Raw genomic sequence first — 19698 nt, 5'->3', positions numbered from 1 at the left:
ACCATTTGACCCAGTCCTCCCACTCGTAGGTTTCTACTTAAAATCAGCAGACTACAGTGATGCAGCCACATCAATGTTTACAGCTGCTTGATTCACAATAGCTAAACTATGGAACCAACCTAGGTAGCCTTCAACAGATGATCTCTTATTTTGAATTACAAAAATTAAAAAGGTTAACTAATGTTCTTCAAAAGGAAAAAGTCTTGCTTCACTTTTTCAGTGGGTAAACTGCAGCACATAGGAGAGAACATCATTAGTGAAGATATCTCTGCCCTTTTGAAATACGTATTTGTTCTTGTCTTTACTGGCCTATTAAGAAAATTGCCATAATTAAGAATAAGCTAAAATGTGAGAGTAAATAGCATACTCACCCATGAGACTGGAGCCTTTAATGTTCTTATCAATTGTTTGCTTACCCACTGGTTTGTAAAATTTCAGTAATTCACAGATGGATCCTCTTATTGGTGCTGGGAATTCATAAAGTTCCACTGAGCCCACTAATTTCTGTTCCCTTTCACTACCATTCATCATTGGATTGTGTAACTCCATTTTTGACATTAACAGCTCTGGGAGAACATTCTACTATACTTGAAATGAAACAATCATAATACTGCTTAAGAAAAAAAAGATATAACACTTTGTACCCATAATTCTGCCACCACTGGTGTAAATGTAAATTTTTAAAAATAATAATTGGTACCCAGAGGACAATGCCAATTAACTGCATACTTTCGTTTGATGAAAAGCAATATTTCCTCCTTGGTTCTTTAATCAAGTTGTCTTTTGTTTTTTTTTTTTTTTCTTTTTATTTAATGTCTGGTTAATCTTGAAAGAAAAAATTGTCAGCATACTTAAAATAGTACAAGGGGAGAAGATATTTTATGACTCTTTAAAACAGTAATAAAAACTGTGTTTTAAAGTAAAGCATTTCTTTATGGTCCAAAAAAGGCTGAGTGTGCTCCCTGCAGGTACTCTGTGAGGCTGGCTAACAGTAGATGCTCAATAAATGTGTATTAAATGCATGATTGACAAACACATTTAATGTTAATGACCACTTGGACAAGATAGCATACATTTTTACAGCAATGAACTATTCCTTTGGTATATGCTTTACTCATAATTGATGCTACATAATTGGTGCTACCTTAAATTTTTTTGCCACTTTTTGAAGCTGCATAGTATATTCAAACACAGTAATTTCCTTAATCCTAATACCCTAGAAAGTAAGTAGAATTTTCCCCTAATCCACAGATGAGGATATAACCTGAAGAACCTCATAGCCCCTCCCTTGACTCCAGAGCTTTCCCCTTGCCTTACCTGGCCATGGTCCAAGAGTTAAATTTCTACTGTAAAACTGTCTCTCATCAATCAAAATATTGAGGGATGAAAAAATATGGTATCTTGGATTTGCTTCAAAATAATCTGGGAAAGTCAGGGAGTAAGAAGTGCACGGGGATAGAAAAGACCTAAGATTTACATCAAGTAGCTAATGGTTGAAGCTGGCAGGGAGGGCAGTGAGCACAAGAAGTGGGCTTTGCTTCTATGTTTGAAAGTTTCCATAGAACAGAATTTTCTTAAATAACTGAGAACTGAAAATAAAGAAATATGTGAAATGGTCCTTCTTAAGGTGTTTTGCTCAAGAGGATTTTTTTACTGTTTGATTTTAAACTAACTCCACCCACCCCCATGTCAGTCACACGAACTTCATGTTAAGTGACTCTTTCACATCCCACTGGAAGTTGGTTTAAGTAGCTTTGCAGAGTGGAACTTAATAGAAGGCTCCAGATACTTAAGACATATAAAAATAACTGACTCTCTTGCAATCTAGTCTACTATTAGGAAAGCATTGTGGCACACATAGAACAACGTATTTCTTATTGTTGCCTGGCTTTTAGAGTCAGGCAGTAAAATAACAAGCCATAGTAAGCTCTTAGTCCCTGTGTATGAGATTTAACTGTGTTCATTCAGAGCAATAACTCCAAGTTATATGCTCCTAAGCATGAGCTGAGGCCTTCGAAAATCATCATGGATTGTTCTGTGAAGTTACATTAAGGTGGCCCAGCACTTAAAGCAACGAAGGTAAGAGTTCCCTACATTGAATCTTCAACTTCTGGAATCCAAACACCTCAAGAGAAACCCATGAAACAGTAGTGCTCTCCTTCTTTTTAGAAAGAAATTCACTGGAGTTACTGTTATTCAAGAAAGTCAGAACTGTCTCTTCTTGGAGCTCAACTTCTTATAAAATTTTACCAGCTGAAGTACAACAAGTCTTCTGGTCCTGGGAAGGAATTGAATGATCAGGTACCTTGACCAAGAATTAGTTTTATGATCCTTCTTCCTTGGGCACCACCGTGAGGACAGAGGAAAAGAACACTTGGTTCGAAAGATCCTTTCCATGATCCCTGCTGGGGGAGACCCAGAGCACAAGCAAACCATGGATCGATCGTGGGTCAAGGTTAAAACAAAGGCACAAAGGTGGGGAAAGAAGGCAGCAACAAGAGCATGACCGACACCCCTGCTGGCACATGTGGAAACCCACAGCTTTAGCACTCTTTCTTCAAGCCTTGTTCAGAAAAACATGTATATGTCAAAATAATCTACAGGTTACTGGCAAAAAAAAAAAAATTAAAAATACATTCTGATTTGAAGCATTGTAACTTTTTCATGACCACAAAGAGCAATGGCAGCAATGACAGAGAGACCAGTAAAAAAAAAATTTAAAGGCAAATGTGATTTCCATCTCTGAATGAACTCCCATTTCATACATGTTCCCAAAGGTAGAGATTGCTGAAGAAATAAAATATAAGCATCCACAGCTGTTTCCACAAAGACCATGATTTAAACTTGAAGAACTGCCGGGAGAACTTTTTGACACTTCTGATTTTGTAAAAATATACAATGAAGTATGGATTAGTTGTTTTGGAAGGCCAGTCATATTGAGTTATTTATATCTTTAAAATAGAAAATGGATATAATCTGTAACTACATAATACTGAAATATTTCACGTAACAAATATTTTCCTAACTTTGGATTTTCCTCAAAACAAGCCAGAACATCTTTAGACAGTCTAGTAGATCGAGAGATGAGCACTCACGTGAGATAGCAGGGCCAGCTCCTGGTGACATGTGACGGCGTTCCTGTTGGCTTCCATAAAATATCTCTGCGTGCGCCTCCGTTCCCGTTCCAGTTTCTTCTCCAAGGCCAGCTGGGATGTCGATAAGTTGTCTAAATACTTCATCATGACATCTGATATCATCGAACTGACTTCTACAATGTCGGGACGGATTTCTGCATCGGGAGTCAGGCACCTGAGACAAGGGATGAGCCAATTACAACACTGAATGAATGTCAGGACCAGACCTGGGATGTGGAAGGTCAAAATTAAACTATGCTACAGAGTCCACCATGGTATCTGCACCCAAGAAAACCCGGATAAGATAGGAATCAAACGTAAGTTTGAATCCAACACCTCCCAAAGGGTATTTAGAGAGCCAGGGAGAGAGAGGGAGGCAGGACTATTTCTTTGCATGTAGGCAGGTAGGCAAGGGCCACAGGTTGGTGTGAAGCTGTTCCTTAGGCTTCAGTATAGGCAGAGGGGCTCATCATCATCCCCTGTGTGGGTCAACTGCCTTCTGAAGTTACTCTCAGCTCACTGGTCAGTAGAACAAAGAGGGACCCCAGTACACAGTCCCTGATGATCACCTTTGATGCACCAAAAGGAAGGACAGTTTTGGAGGGGGGCGGGGGGGGGTGTCACAACTTATTGGCCTTTTCCAGCTGAATGTTGTCATTAACAATACACTTTGATGATTCAGTCTTACAAAACACAAGGTCATAAGTATAAAATATAATCCAGTTACTTAGAGGTTGAAGTTGTCTATAATAGGGTCAAAATAAAACTGGATCAACTTTTTAAATTATGGAACTTCACTGGGCACCCAAAAGAGCAGTCCCCCAAACCAGGAGGTCTGAACTGAGAACAAGAGTCTTGCCTGGCAGCATAGTCTGTAGAAGATAAATGAGGAAGTATCTGGACCTTTTTTTTGTGACTGGCTGTTACATGTCATTCTTTTTAAAGCAACTGGGAGTGTTTAAGTTGATTCGACTGCGGAGGATTGGTTTGATTTCACTGAATCATGCTGACAAGGATATGAAGTTTATATTTTGCATTTTGTTTATGATAGGAGATAGAATTTCAGGGAAATCGTGATGATTGAAGTTTTGGATGAGCAGTTATAGACAGTCTGCCATAGGGCATCTCCAAACCGTCATCTTCAATTTTATTTGTCTTTAACAAAAGTAATTTAAAGTAACTCATTTGACACATTGCATGCTAATATTTCCTATGATTTTGGAAGTATATCATTCAGTATAGTAAAGGGAGTATTGTTCATGTTACAGAAACCAAATACCAAGATCATTCAATTACTTGCGGTATCCAGAATAGAATGTTATCTATTTTTTAATTCAAATTCTCTAATTGTACTGAATCATGCATACTTTTCAATCAAATTTAACTTGAATTTTGAGGAAAATATCTAACTTTCACATCAGTATATGACTTAGCAACACATCCTCACTCAATCTATCTTTTGCCTGCACTGCTTTCTCCATCAGTCCACAAATATTCTTCACAACAGAAGTCAAAATGAGACTCAAAATGATAATTTGCCAATGATTCCCTCTTATTGAGTTTATTAATCAGGACTAAACCACATAAGAGTTTTAATCAGATTCTAAGACACTATCATTTTCTGATCTGTGTTCATCTTTTTCTTTTTCAATTCTAAGGCAGTGGGCTCCCACTATGGTTATAACAGGCACTCTGCACATCTGCTGAATTCATATTTAACAAAGTTCACTCTGTGCATTTGTTATGTACAAATATAAGCAAGAGAATGTGGGAATAGGGCCAGCTACATAGTCTGTGGATGTCCCCTGCAAATGAAAACAGGGAGCTCCAGTGGGAACTGGAAAAGTCAAACTGCCCTTCTTACAGTTCAGCATCCCACCTGATGTTAGATGAGCGACCCCCAAGAGATTACAATCTCTGTGCAGGTGGGATGCACCTGGAACACAGGCCAGGGGTGGGAAGAGGCACCCCCTGAGTTGTCCACCAAGTGTGCCATGATGTTGCCAGCCTAGTCAGGAGAGGTCTTTTCTTTGCTTCCCGAGATGCAGCAGGGCACTTGCTCCATCCTGACATGCGTGGGGTTATTAATGATGGTGGGATGTGATGGTCATTATTATCCAAAGTACAGGTATGAAGACACGAATTGGTGTGAATTTACTATGTATACAACCAGAGATATGAAAAATTGTGCTCTATATGTGTAATAAGAATTATAATGCATTCCGCTGTCATATATAAATTTTTTTAAAAGAAAGAATTTCAGGACCTTATATACAAAGTCTTAAACCCCAAACTCAGGACCATTTGAGCATAGGGGCTTGCACTAGTCACAGGCACATAAAGCCAATTCTGTGCTGTGCTATGATGACATATTTGTAAAGTTTCTTGCTTTTGCTCATAATCACAAAAGAAGCTAAGTTGTTGAAATTTGCCTTTTAATTAAATCAGATTCTTCATCTACTTTTGCTTAATTAGCCAAAAAGATTAAAGCTGCTAAAATTCTAGGTTGCCCTAGTGTTATTTTGACTACCTTATGAGCAAAAAAAAAAAAAACCAAAAAACAACCCTGTATCTAGACCTTTTGTTAGCACAAATATTATAAATTTTCAGATTGCAAATATTTAAAATAATTCAAGATGACATTAGCAGGTAAATTGTTAGCTGATTATTTTTTAACAAAAAGCAGCATGTTTGTTTCAGAAATCATGTGGTTATTTTAAAATATTATGATAAATGGGAAGAGAAATTATCTCCCTCTCCTGGCATTTAGCTATCTCTTCCTCTCCCAAGGCTCCTCCCCACCCTATATTTGGCCTCATTAGAAAAGGTATCAGCAGGGAGATGCAGTTTAGCATCATAATTAGTATGAAGGGCCAGATTGAAAATTCCTCAATAGCTTCCAAGTCCAGTAAGATAAAATTAAAATTCCCAGAATGCCATGTAAGGTCCCAGTTGATCTGGTACTTATCTCCCTCCTCTCTTTCCCATCTCCCAGCCACACATCAAATGCTCCTACCTGCACTTTTCCAAACAGTCCAGGGCTCTCCTATGCCACATATTTCTTTGCTTATTTTAGACCATCTGCTTGATTTTTCTTCTTGATAGTACCCTGAGCTTTCCCAGATACCATCTCTTATCTTTCTGCCCAAATTCACATTTTCAAGTCTCCATTGGGAAGACTATTTGGAATGCTTTCAGAAAGACTTACTTTTCCTCTTTTATATGTTCTCAATGCACTGTGTACATTTGAAGTACTTAAAACTATCATAATTATTGTCTTGCAATGGCCTGATTCACCGCTGGAGGGGAAACTTCTTGAGGGGCAAGAGGTGTTTCCACCATCACTATGATCTGAGAAGTCAGCATGTGAAATGGAATCTGGGTCCTGACAGCTATCCAGCAATGAGCGAATGAATGAAGCAAACTCAGCACCAACATCTAAAGAACTGACCTATCTATAGCCCAAATGGATTGACCACAGCCTTGTGCCCTCCCAAGAACATCTCCAATCAGAAGTTTCAGTCTAGTCTCATTGCTCTGAAATAACTCCCAGCTTCGGTTATTTCAGAGAATTTCCACTGAGTGAGTCAAAGTCAAACACACACTGTAGATTGATAGAATATCCTCAGCCTGTATGATGCTCCAATGATTTTCAGATAAGCATCAAGTCTTGTTCTAGAAAAAATATGGGATGTTCCCCTCTTCTCACCCACTTTGTCCCCACAACTCTGAGAGATGAGATGGAGAAAAAAAAGTGAGAGGAATACAATGTTCAATTGTATTCATTTCATGTTTTATGAAACAAGAGTTGAAGTGGGGGTAAAAAATGTAAAGATCCACTTGCTCTACTTGTCCTTAGAGCTCACGGCTAGCATTAGCTTCTTTAGTCATTATGACTGCCTCTGAAACAAAGCGCCAGACAGCTTATGCAACCAGGCGCAGAGAGAGAAAAATAAGGCAATTGAAATATTTTGTGCATAAAAGGAAATGTTCTTCCTTTTAAAAAAGAAAACAGACAATACTCTCCTAAGAGTGTACTGGAAGGTAAAAATAGTCATGCTGGTACTGGGCAGAGCAACAAGATGTATTTATTTTCTACCCCAAACTCCAGAGCTGCTAAGTTATTCTCTTAATTTAAAAGCTTGCTAGAAAAGAAAAGTTTCGTTAACAAAATGTGCTTATATGCCACATAAACAAACAGGAAAAAGGAAAGATCCTGCACATTAGAGATGCAAATTGTGTGAGCTCTACTTGACAAGAATGAGATGATAGTAAAGTGGAAGAAAGAAGATAGACGTGACTGGAAGCAATGAACAGTTTAAGAATGATTACAGTAAACTTTCCCCTCTCTTAGAAGCCTCTGTCAAGCTACAGTGATTGGCTCTGAACCTAATAATTTGCTGAGATTTTAATTGCATATGTCCCTTGCATTGTTCTTGAAGAAAACAGGAGGCTAAGAAATTAGGAAATTTGAAAGTGTTCCCTAATTCTCTTGGAACTTAACTTTTAAATACTAAAAATCCAAAGCAAATTAAACATGCAATCGCATGTAACTCACAACTGATTTTGGTTTTATGTCAAATTTCCTAAAGATAAAACTTTGCAATTGTGAACCCAGACAGTGAGGAGTCTTGAATAGCTTGAAATGAAAATACCGTCTGTTACAGAATGCACCCTGCAATCTTAATTTACAGTCAGTTTGCAAAATTAAATTGTCAGTTCTAACTTATTATGGCATCTTAGTATTTTAAATGGAAAGCACCTTCAAAAACATTTCATCTGGAATCCCCTAATAGGTGATCATTCACCCTCTGGTGACAGTGAGCTCACAACCCACCAGTGGCCTCCTGTACGGTGTATGCCTCTAATTCTGGCCTACACTTTGTCGTGGTGAGCTGACCTTATCCTGCTTGTAACTTTTACCCCCTTTAGGTCTTTGCTCCTTATTCTGAAGCTCTATGGAATAAAGCCCATTCTTCTCGTATTTTCAAAATCATTCCACTTTCCCACTTCATCAAAGTATTTTGAATCTTCTTAGGATCATGCCCTCAAATATGCAGACAACATCCACCCCGGGGTGGTAACGATCTCACCTCTCTCCTCCTCCTTCATCACCCCTCCATCAGTCACCATCAACTGTGATCTCCTCTTCCATTCTCATGCCCTCCCTCTGCTCCCCGTAGAGCAGCCAGCATGGTCTTTGCTAAATAAGTCATTTCACGATGTGTCAGTCTGCTGATAACCCGTCAGTCCTCCCTGCAGTGCTCCAGTTAAAGATCCAGAACCCACAACACAGTCCACAGCACCTACATCCTCTGGCCCTTGTTGCCCTTCCTGCCCCAAATCATTTTCTGGCTTTTTCTTCCTTACTTGAGATGCTCCATCTCCACTTTCTTCCCATTCCTCAAATGAACCAGTGAAGCTTTCACAGATGCTGGTCCAGGAAATGCTTTCTCCGCCCCTGTTCACCATTTGAGAATTATGGGTTATTCAGGTCTCAGGTTACATGTCCCTTCTTCAGAAAAACAGTCTCTAACTCCTCGTACTAAGCCAGGTCCTTCTACCATCTTTCATGGCCCCCTTTATTGCCCTTCATCACATTTATAATTTGTTTTTTTATACTTAATTCTGCAAATAATATCATATACTTTCATGGTAGTATCCTATTTCAGTTGTCACTTCACATAATAATGTTATTAATAACAGTATCCAACTTTATAGAGGTTTTACAACATAAAAAGTGTGTCAGCAGCATGATCTTAGTTAAGCTTCAGAACAAAGCCCACGCAGTAGTTAATATTGCTAGCCACACAGCACAGACGAGAAAATGAAGCTCAGACGAGTTAAAATGAGTGGCAGAAGAGGGTTTAGAAGCCAATGCAGTCTAGAACCTAGTGATGCTCTAAATTTTTGCACTGTAATGTTGCTATCTGACTCCCCTCAGCCCCTCGCCCCCCACACTGGTCTACTGATCCTAAAAAATGTGTTGATGGCCAGGGAACCTTTCAAAAGGGACAGTCCTGCAGCTCAGTTGCACAAAGTCAGACTGCTGCCTCTGTACCTTTTTCTCTGGTATCTCTCCCCTTCCCTCTATGGCACTCAACTATCCATGAAAAGGAGAAATTAAATGAGCAAATATAGTATCTTCATCTTGCCATCTCCAGAGACTTCTTCAATATATAAGGTACTTTCCAAAAACAAATAACAGAGAAGAGGCATGAATCATAGAAATAAATTGTCTGGATTCATTGGCAACAAGGCATGACTGAGAATATGTGAAACTCAGATGATTTAGGAAGAGAATCCAGCCCGTTTCCCATAACATTAACAGTGATAACTGCCCAAACTGTGCAAGTATTTGCCATTTCCTCAACCCTATGCCAAGTGGTTTGCATATGTTACTTTGCGTAATTGTCACACGGACCTGATGAGGTTGGTACTATTACATTACAATCGCCATTTTACTGGTTGAGGAAACGCAGATGCAGAAACCCCTTGGCCACCATCTGCAGTTCACAGCAAGCGCTCTGCCCCTGCTAGGCCTGGCTCCACAGCCTGAGACTCGTAAGACTGTAGGCCAGCATTATGCCAAACAAGAAAGGTTCAAGAAATAATCCTAAAATAGAGTAGGGGTAATTATTAGTAGGAAACATGAACCAGAGGGGAGAAGCCTAGGGAAAGCAGACTACCCTTAGTAACATGACCATTATGGTCCATCAGAGACAGAAGCCAAAGCAAGGTTTAAAACACTTGGGAAGGGGATGAAAAAGATTCCCTTTGGGCTGACTCTAGAATTTCTACAGTCCAAGATGAGGATGTGGTACAGCTCAATGGAGCACAGAAATCACATTGGGCTGACTCGACTACCTGAGATGGTCTGGAAATAGCAATCAGCCAAACCAAAGTGATCCATTCACACATCCAGGGTCTACTCTGTGCCGAGCACTGTTCTGGAGACTAAACTGGTAAGAAGCAAGATGACAGAGTTCTTGCTCTTGAGTTTACTTTGTGGTAGGGAAGAGACAGACAATCAACAAACAGGGGTTTATGCATGTGTATATTTCAGGGGTGATGGGACTGAGTTTTATGAAGCAGGTAAGGGGGCTAGAGAGCTCTGAGAGGCAGTGGGGTGGGCAGAGTGGGTTCCAGTAGAGAGCCAAGCGGAGTGAGGGCCTATATCATGCATACATCGGAGGGAAGAGTTTAGAAATAAAGTAAAAGCAAGGACAAAGGAGTAGGAGGAGATAGCTGGAACCTAGGGAGCAGGAGAAAGAGCAGAAGGGGCCAGGTGAGAGACGAGTGGGGACAGCCTCATGGGGCCAGGAGGGACTGGTCAGAACTTTGAGAATGCATGGAAATAATGACTTTCATTACTTTCCTACTATTTTGATGGCCAGAGCTTCTGATTTTCCTTGACAACTTACTATAAAGGACAATATTGCCAATTTAAGAATTAGACATGAAAAGGTATCTACAATTTTATCCTTGGACATGACCTTCTTCAGTTTCCTGTGTTCTCCTCCTGGCTTTTTTCCATATTTGTGCAGGCTTTTATGCTTCTTGTCATACTTCCAGTTTCATATCCTATTTTCTTCACTTAGTTTCATGTCACATGCGTTTTACAAGTTGATAAGAAGCCTTCCAAATAATCATTCTAGTGTTTGCATGATATTTTCTACTATGTCCTCTTGGATATTCCAATGGCTTCCAGAAGGTTCACGACTACTGGTGATACACAAACATCTTTCCAGGTTTGGATTAGGTGGGGACCCTTCCCCTCCACCTAAATAGTGAATGTTTATAGATGTGAGATACTTCTTGACGGTCCCTATATGTTGGAAGTTGTGAGATTAATTACCTGCTGATGGTATCTGTCACCTTCTCAGAGTAGATGCCTTCTGGCACTGGTTCATATACCGCCTCCACTATCTGCAAAACAAACAGACTGCAGTGGTAGATGTGATGGGGCTGTTGGCATCTTAGAGCAATGATCCTTAGCCACAACATGAAGTGCATGCACAAAATTTAATCAGAGATAAAAACATCCCAAAAATTAACATCAATTAAACAGTTCTAGAACACTGAATTATATTCCCCATGCTGGGCTACAGTTCACCTTAGATTCATAATAAAAAGATGCATGGGGTAATACCATATGCTGGGTTGTGGGCAGTCCAAACTGCAATTAAAAATAAGAGACCAGGGGCTTGGGCTGTAGCTTAGTGGCAGAGCACTTGCCTAGCACATGTGAGGTACTGGGGGTTCCATCCTTAGCACCATATAAAAATAAACAAATAAAGGCATGGTGTCCATATATAACTATAAAAAAATTTTTTAAATAATAATAAGAGACCAAAAGTAACTTGATATATTCATATTTTATAAATTTCTATGATGAATGAATGAATGCAGTTGGATATGGAAATGTGCACAGCATGTGGCCTATATTTAGAAGAAAGGAGAAAAAATAAGTCGGATCGTGCAGTTAATAAAGCAATGTCGCTTTCAATCAACATTTGAATAAAATCACATAATTTCTGTTAGGAAGTAAATGAATGGCCTGTTGGCAACACGAGACCTTTTGTCTTCCAACTTTCCTTACTTTTGTAGCCAAGGAGAGCATGTTGGTGCTGCAGAAGGGAGGACTCAGGGTGGCCATCTGATACAGGATGCAGCCTGCCGCCCAGACGTCAGCCTTCTCCCCGTAAGGCTCGCTCTTCAGCACCTCTGGGCTGAAATATGTGTAGGATGTTAATAGATACCCAGAAATGGGGGTGGAGGGCGCGTCAGCACAGGAAGATGATCCAGTTTCCAAACTGTTATTGGAGATATCTTTGAAAAGGACTTGCAACTCCTAATCAAAATTTCAAGTAAACATACTAAAAGGTATCTTGGAAACCTCCCAGCCTCAGAAGAATCAAGAAGCACAACCAAGCAATTCAGATTAAGCACTAAATATCAATAAAACATAGAAAACATGACCTGGTATGTGTCTGAGGATGTTTATTTCTGGAAAGAACAACCCCTCTGTGGTAGGTGAAATTGTCCGCCCTAGTTCTTTCTTGCTCTAGAGAACTTGCTGGGCATAGTTCGTTTACTGACTCCTGCCTTCAGTTTTGACTGTGTTTTCTTGCTTTGGCCAATAAAATGGGGGAAGTGACAAGTGTGCCAGAGCAGCGTCTCAGTCTTAACAGGTATTGAATGTTTCCACTTGTCCTGCTAGGAGCTTCTCTCCATTACCAAGAGAAGAAGGTGTCTGTCCTAGGTAGCTGCTACCTTTGCAGCATAGCCTATAAACCTGCAGACCCTATGAGGCTAAGAAGAAATGCTTATCATTGGATGTCACTGAGATTTTGTGGTGATTAATAGTGCAGCGTTAGTGGGAAAAAAAAACTGATATGGCTTCCTCACTCTGCTAATCAGCTCTAGGTTATAAGGTGAGAGAAGAGCATATTTAAATATGTTTCTGGAAACAACACTAGCTACCATGTTCACCTCTTCTGAAGTGGCCACACAGTTTCAACGAGTTTCCAGTTGAAGTTAATCTGTGATAGTTTATGGGTCTGTCACTTATAATTTAATGTGGAAAGGAATATTGTTTCCTTGGATGTTTCTGATAGAATTTTTTTTCATGTTTATAGAATAAAGCTCAAGTAAGAACTAAAAGCTTTCAATAAACATGTCCTGCTAGGATTTGGGTCTTGGATCTTGAATCATCCCCCAAAGGGATATGGTGCTATTGAGAGGTGGTAGAACTTTAGGGAGGCAGGACCTAGGCAGGAAGTTAGGTCACTGGGGACATGCCTGTATGGGGATGTCCCAGCACCTTCCTGTCTCTCTCTCTGTTTCCCAGATACCATGAGGTGAGCAGCTGCATGCTCCCCTGATGAGGTGCAGCCTCACCACAGTCCTAAAAGCAATGGGACCAACTGGCCGTGGACTAAAACCTCCAAAATCATGAGAAAAAATAAGCCCTTCCTCTTTTGAAATTAATTATCTTTGCTGTTTTACTGCAATAATGGAAACACATACACAAACATAGTCTCAAATTAAGTAGTTTGATAATCCAATTCTATAATATACCTTTAGGTCAGGGCTCAGCTCTCTAAATTAATGGAGTAGATATTAAGATTTGGCTTTGACAGTGGATTAAGGCATAAAGAAGCTTGTAAACCAAGATCAGAATAATCAGGGTAGGTATAAGTCAGAATTAGTTAGAGAGAATAAACAAGGATCGAGCCACAATGGCACACACCTGTAATCCCAGCAGCTTGGGAGACTGAGGCAGGAGGATGGCAAGTTCAAACCCAGCCTCAGTAACTTAGCAAGACCATAAGCAACTCAGTGGGACCCTGTCTCTAAATTTAAGAAAATATATTTTAAAAGGGCTGGGGATGTTGCTCAGTGGTCAAGCACCACAGGGTTCAATATTTGGTATCAAATTAAATAAATAAATAAATAATAAACAAACAAGGAGTTACTATTCTTGTGAGAAAACAAGACTAATTCCAAATTTAAGATTTATAGTAAAAATTTCAGGGAAATGTGTTATTTCTAGGTCTCTCGGTTAACTATTTTCAAATTTAGCTTTTTTTTTTTTTTTAGTTCAATAATATGGCAATGGGACAAAATTTTCCAGGATTCTGCTGGGTCTAGGAGTCCGGGTATTTCCCATTATCCCTTCATGAGCTACTTATATTTAAAAATGTCTTAAGAAGAAATAGCATCCTCATCAGAAAAAATATCTTTCACTCCCTACAGACCAATTTCCCACGTTGTCATCTCTGAGAACTCAGGAGATTTGTTTCATGTTTCAAGGCTCATGAAGCAGATGCTCCACCATGTCCCCCCCCATCCCCGTTCCACTTCCTGTTCCTTCTGTGCTCCAGCCAGCATCTCCACTTTTTTAGACAACCACCTTCAATATTTTTTTTAATCAAAAGACAATTTTTGAATACAGGAGAAAGCACCTGTCAGAATACAGTTTACCTGCTTATGTTTTTCTCATCTTTATATCTCCCTCTTTTTCTCACTAAAGACCACAAAATCTTCCCATCTCTCTTTTGCAATGTGGCTTTGTAGTTTCTCCAATCCTTGATTCTGTGCTGGGTCATATGACTAACTTTGGCCAATGAGATAATAGCAAAAGTGATGCCAGAAAAGACTTAGAAAGCTCTCTGGGGCTTGTTGTTTCCTGCTCTTGACATCACTTTGATCAGTACCACATGATGAGAAATAGGCACACCTGCTGGATGATCAGCAACACATGACCCAGTTCCTCCAATAGGCCTGCCCACAGCCAGCTGGCCTCAAGACACAAGTGACAGGCATTGAAAACTAAGGGACCACACAAGTAATCGAGGCCAGTCCCATACAATGATCAATCAGCAACTCCCCTGGAGCCAGCCCTGTTATCCAGCCTCCAGTACATTGAGGGGGAGAAAAAAGGCTATTGTATTAAGACATGATGTTTTAAGGTAATTTGTCAAAACAAAGTTAACTTTCATCAAAGTCAGCTTTCATCAGATTCTCAAAAGTTGTCAATGTGCCCCTGAAAAAGACTGAGATATCACTTCTCTGGAAGATAATAGGAAACACGGAAAGTAAGAGATAAACAACACAGTTGCCAACCATCACACTGCTTCTGGGATAAAACTTTAAAATTCTCTAAGGTCAAAGAGCTTCCTAAGAGATAAAAGCCAAAGGAAACTCTACTCTAGCCACAAAGTTCTCTCCCCTGGGGGTGAAGGTTAGCGAATCTGATACTGCTCTACATGTGAAATGGAATTGAGCTGTCACCTAAATGATGGCAGAAACCAAGTTTCTCACTGTTGAGTGGGAGATTACAGGAGGAAGGGTACTTTACCACACAGGTCATGGATCAGAGTTGGAGAAAACAGTATGATCCCATGTTTAACTTAATGTTGATATAGATAGCCAGATACAGAGAAGTATTTATAGGCAAGTTCATATGCTTAGATTAGTACACACCTGCATCTCCTTGCTCTGCCAGATGGGAAGACGTAGAAACTAAGACACTCCAGTAGCAAAAAACCACACTGAGCACTAAACCATGGTTTCTAACACCATTCTCTAATATAAAGAATTGAGGCTTCTTGGAGAAATGGCTGATTCTAGGACTCAGTCAGGAAATACGTGAGATTTCTTTTTAAAAAGACAAAAAAAAAAAAAACCCTCACAAAGATGGAAGTATTTCACATGGATGAAGAGGACAACTTCAAGGGCTTCTAACAGGCAAAGATGAAACCATTTAAGAAACAAAACCAAAAAAAAAAAATCATGCATTAATCAGGTTGGGCTACCATAACAAATACCATAGACGAGGTGATTAAAAGACAGACATTTCTTCTTCACATTCCAAAAAGTTGGAGGTCCAACAAATTCAGCTCCCAGTAAGGGCTCTATTCCTGGGTTGCAGCCAGTTTCCTTCTCATGTGTTCTCAGGTGGTGGAGGGAAAGAAGCAAGCTGCATACTCTCAGACTTCATCCAAACCATTTGCTTTCCAAAGTCTCCACATCCAAACACTATCACATTGGAGGTCAGGACTTCCACACATGAATTTGGGGTGATCCAGTCTTGTCCATGGCAACAGTATTGGATTACAACTCAAAGGATACAATAAATACGCACGAGTCCATTCTGATATAAATAAATGACTAAATAAATAAATAAGGGACATGGACAAATATTTTGTGCAGAAGAATTCCAAATAGATATTACGTCTTCAAGGAAAGGGAGAATAACCTCCCATTTCTTAAGTTTGAACACACAAAGTAATTTTCTTCCAAAGATTAAGTTATGGAAAGGGAGGGAGAACACTGACAAACACTATCTCAAGTCAGGGAATCAAGATTAACATAATGGGTGATCGGTCATTTTGGTAATATGTAACTCTGATAAGATATGATGGGAATAACATTTTGCATCTATAACTTTCCTCCAAAAAAACACATTTTTCTGGCATGCCAATGAGAAAAATATGAGACAGACCCCAATTAAGAGAAAGTCTCTTCAATACCTAACCAATGGTCCTCAAAGCTCTCAAAGACAATTAATAACTAAGATAATTAATAACAAAAACATTAATAACAAGACAATAACAAATCATTAATAACAGACAACTTGAAAAATGGTCACAACCAATAAGAGCTCAAGGAGACATGGCTTCTAAATGTAATGTGGTACCCTTGATGAGCTCCTGCAACTCATGGATGTTTGGGGCAAAGTATATACTACAGTTAATAAAAGTATATCAATTCTGGTTCATTAATTAAGGCAAATGTACCAGGTAGCTGGAGATGCTCTTCATGGAAATGGGAATTAAAGATGAGGGAGGTATCCATGAAGGAGACGGAGAGTCTGCCTTTCCATGGGGTGATTTTGAGGCTTCTCTATGTGGAGACATTGAGCCAGTGACAGAGCTCTAGATCTAAAGCTCATAAGAAGAGACCTGGGCTCAACATGAAACAGCCAGGAGTCCTCAGCAGAAAGAGGCACTTGCAGTCCCGAGGGTCACTGAGATGGCCTGGAGAGAAGGCACAGAAAGCAACAAGCAGGGAGCACAGGACTGATCCTGGAGGACTTCCAATATTTTAGGAGTTGGATGGAGGAGACAGGGATAGAGCCTAGAAAAGGAAGTGGGAGGAAGACTATCATAAGAGGGAGAAGGGAGTCTTTCAAAGAAGACACCATAATGGGCAGCAGCTTCCAGGAAGCCAAATGCCCTGAGGATTTACAAAAAGGAGTTCACTGCTGGTCTTAGCAAGAGCATTTTGAATGTAATGATGGGTTATGGGAGTTGAGGAGGCTCTAACTATTATGACAATGTTGAATTTTTTCTGAGCCCTGTGGTCCTAAAATCTAGCAGTAGTTAGGGAATCTTTCTCCCTCATCCATCTACCCAGTCTTTTATGTTTTAGAAAATGGTTTACTACAAAGAAATTCCCTTCCCAAATGACTTATGTAAGACACACATATGTACTTTGTTAATCTGTGATTACAGCCAAAGACCTTCTAAATTCCTATCCTTTGCCTCATAAAGGATAGCTAAACCATTTTACCTTCTGCTATAGTTTGGATCTTAAATGTCCCCAAAGGCTAGGCTCCCAGCTTGATGCTTTTGGGAGGTGGTGGAAATTTTAAGAGGTGGGGCCTAGTGGGAGATTTTAGGTCATTGGGGGAATGTCCTTAAAGAGGACTGTGGGACTCAGGTCTCTTCACTTTTCTTTTTTTGTATCCCAGCCATGAGGTGAGCAGCTTTGCTCCCCCACTCTTCCACTAACATGTGATAAGTTCGAAACCATGAGGTGAACTGATTGATTCTGGATTGAAATCTTTGACTGAAAGTCAAGATAAACCTTTCCTCTTTATAAGTTGATTACAATCTCAGGTCTTTATTACAGTAACAGAAAGCTGTCTAACAAACTCCCCATCACGACCACCACCACCACCACCACCAGAAGTCAGAGCAAAATTCTTGTTAACCAAACTTTAGTTCAACTTCTCTCCTTCCTCCAAGTTCCTAAACTTTGGCCCATCCTCAGTCTTGAGCTATCTCATAACCCGTTTTAGCCCCTCCTGAGAACAGGCTGGCCTCACAATACAACACACTCTGTCTACTGTCAGATCAGAGCCACTTCCACTGCTATCACGTCCATCCAACTTCCCCACAGAGCTCTTTCCAGCCTTTTTTCACTCTGCCCTCTTAAGAGAAGAAAGCCCCTTTCTCCCTGACCTTTGAGATGTTTGTTGCTCTGAGGTCGGGAAGAGCAGAAACCTTCTCTCTATTGCAACAGTCCTCCTCCATTTATTCTAATACTCCTTTCAAATAAAGTCTCCCCTTACCTAAGTCTGGATTTGGTCTTTGACAGTTTAGAAACTCATTTGAGAACGTGGCTATGAAAAAGGGTAGAGAAAGAGAAGTAGCTAAAAGAAGGAAAACGGGGACTTGAGTTGGCTTTCAAGACAGTGATTCTACAAGATGTCTGAATGCCCAAGGAAAGAAGCCCACAGAGGAGGACGTGGGAGATGTGGAAGAAAGGGGAAAAATGATACTCCCCCATGCCTTGGGGGCAGGTAGGACCAGGAGGCCTACAGAACCCCAGCTTGAGAGGGCAGCATGAGAGATATTGCCTTCCCAGGGCATCTTGGTTCTGAGCCAGGAGGGAGAGTTAAGTATCAGAGAAGAGAAAAAATAGGAGATTGCTGACCTCTAAGCGAATTCTAGGGTATACAGTGTCAGGTGAAGGAGAAGGAACAGGTGGTCGAGTGTACCCAGTGAAGAGAGACCCAGGACAGCGTCAGAGCTGACAATATTCCCATGCTTTCTGAAAGCAGTGGTGCATCTGGACCTCAGCCTCTTGTGCTCCAGGCTACCTTCTCCACAGACCCCAAAGTGACCTTCCCAAAATGCAGAGAGGTCAGCTTCTCTCATTGTCCTTCAGATATAACTCCTGTGAGTTTTGCCAATTAAAATGATAATGAATGACAAAGAAGGACTTGGGACCTGTCCGTGCATTCTCTTGTAACAACCATCTTTCCTTCCTTTCCAAGCAGTCTCTGCAATGGGCAAGCGCTATTACCCCTCTTCACTTCCTCACCTACCACCCATCCTTCAACTCCGCACAGTCCAGCTCCTTTTCCAGCTTTGCCATTGCAACAGCTCCTCTGCAGCACACCAACAGATGACAAATCGCCATGCTCATTGCAAGTGACTTCTCTGCAGTTTTTGATAACATCGACTGAGATGTTGTCCCAATCCAGTCAGGCTACATAATGGAATACCATAGACCGCAGGTCGAATAAACAAAAGAAGTTCTAGAGACTGAGAAATCCCCCATCAGGCTACAAACAGACTCAGTGTCATAGACTGCTGTCATGTCCATGTTCATGGTCATCTGTCAATCATGGAACCCTCACATGGCAGACTGGGTGAGGGAGCTTTCATAAGGGCAGCAATCTCATTCATGAGGGGTGGGGCCTAGAGGGCCTAATCCCTTCTCAAGCCATATTTCTTAATATGACTACATTGGGGGTTAGGATTCCAACTTATGAATTTGGGGAGAAAACACACATTCAGTCTGTAGCAACCTTCTGGAAACACTGCTATTCTTTAATTCATTCAATGAACATTACTAAGCACTTGCAAAGTATCACCACTCTTTTACCTGCTGGGAATACTCCAAAGGAGAAACCTGCTTTCAACAGTTGACCTTCTAATGAGAGATGGGGGTCAGAGAAGATATGAAACACAACATAACAAAACACTGGAAAGTAAGCCACATAGCATTCTACTAAGTGATCAATGCTATAGCAAAGTAAATTTGGATCAAAGAAAAAAAGAGTGGGCAGTGGACATGCCCAGGGAGGCACGATGTAGGAGGAGAATGCTGGTCCCTTCCTCCCTCTCAGATCCCACACAAGGATGCCTCAGTGGCTTCTTTCCCTCAGCCCCACGTGAAATGGTGCTTTTCTTTCTTCTCACTTTTCCCTCTCGCTTTGGAGAGTCTCATTCACACCCGTGGTTTCCATTAAAATCACGTG

General features: G+C 40.5%; 1 protein-coding gene across 3 annotated transcripts in view; it reads right to left on the bottom strand.

The window, feature by feature from the left end:
• The window catches only part of Nek10 (NIMA related kinase 10), a 207813-nt gene that overhangs the window by 67598 nt on the left and 120517 nt on the right, over window positions 1-19698 (bottom strand). For all 3 annotated transcript variants that reach the window (XM_005317280.5, XM_040289877.2, XM_040289879.2), the window contains exons 24-26: window positions 11737-11866; window positions 10993-11063; window positions 3096-3309 (exon numbers count right to left, since the gene is read on the bottom strand). In XM_005317280.5, coding sequence (XP_005317337.1) covers window positions 3096-3309; window positions 10993-11063; window positions 11737-11866 — 415 coding nt within the window. The remainder of the gene's footprint in view (window positions 1-3095; window positions 3310-10992; window positions 11064-11736; window positions 11867-19698) is intronic.

This window comes from Ictidomys tridecemlineatus, chromosome 2, assembly GCF_052094955.1.
Source record: "Ictidomys tridecemlineatus isolate mIctTri1 chromosome 2, mIctTri1.hap1, whole genome shotgun sequence".
Taxonomy (NCBI): Eukaryota; Metazoa; Chordata; class Mammalia; order Rodentia; family Sciuridae; genus Ictidomys; species Ictidomys tridecemlineatus.
Note: the sequence above shows the minus strand (reverse complement) of the source record. Positions and strands in the feature narration are given on the sequence as shown.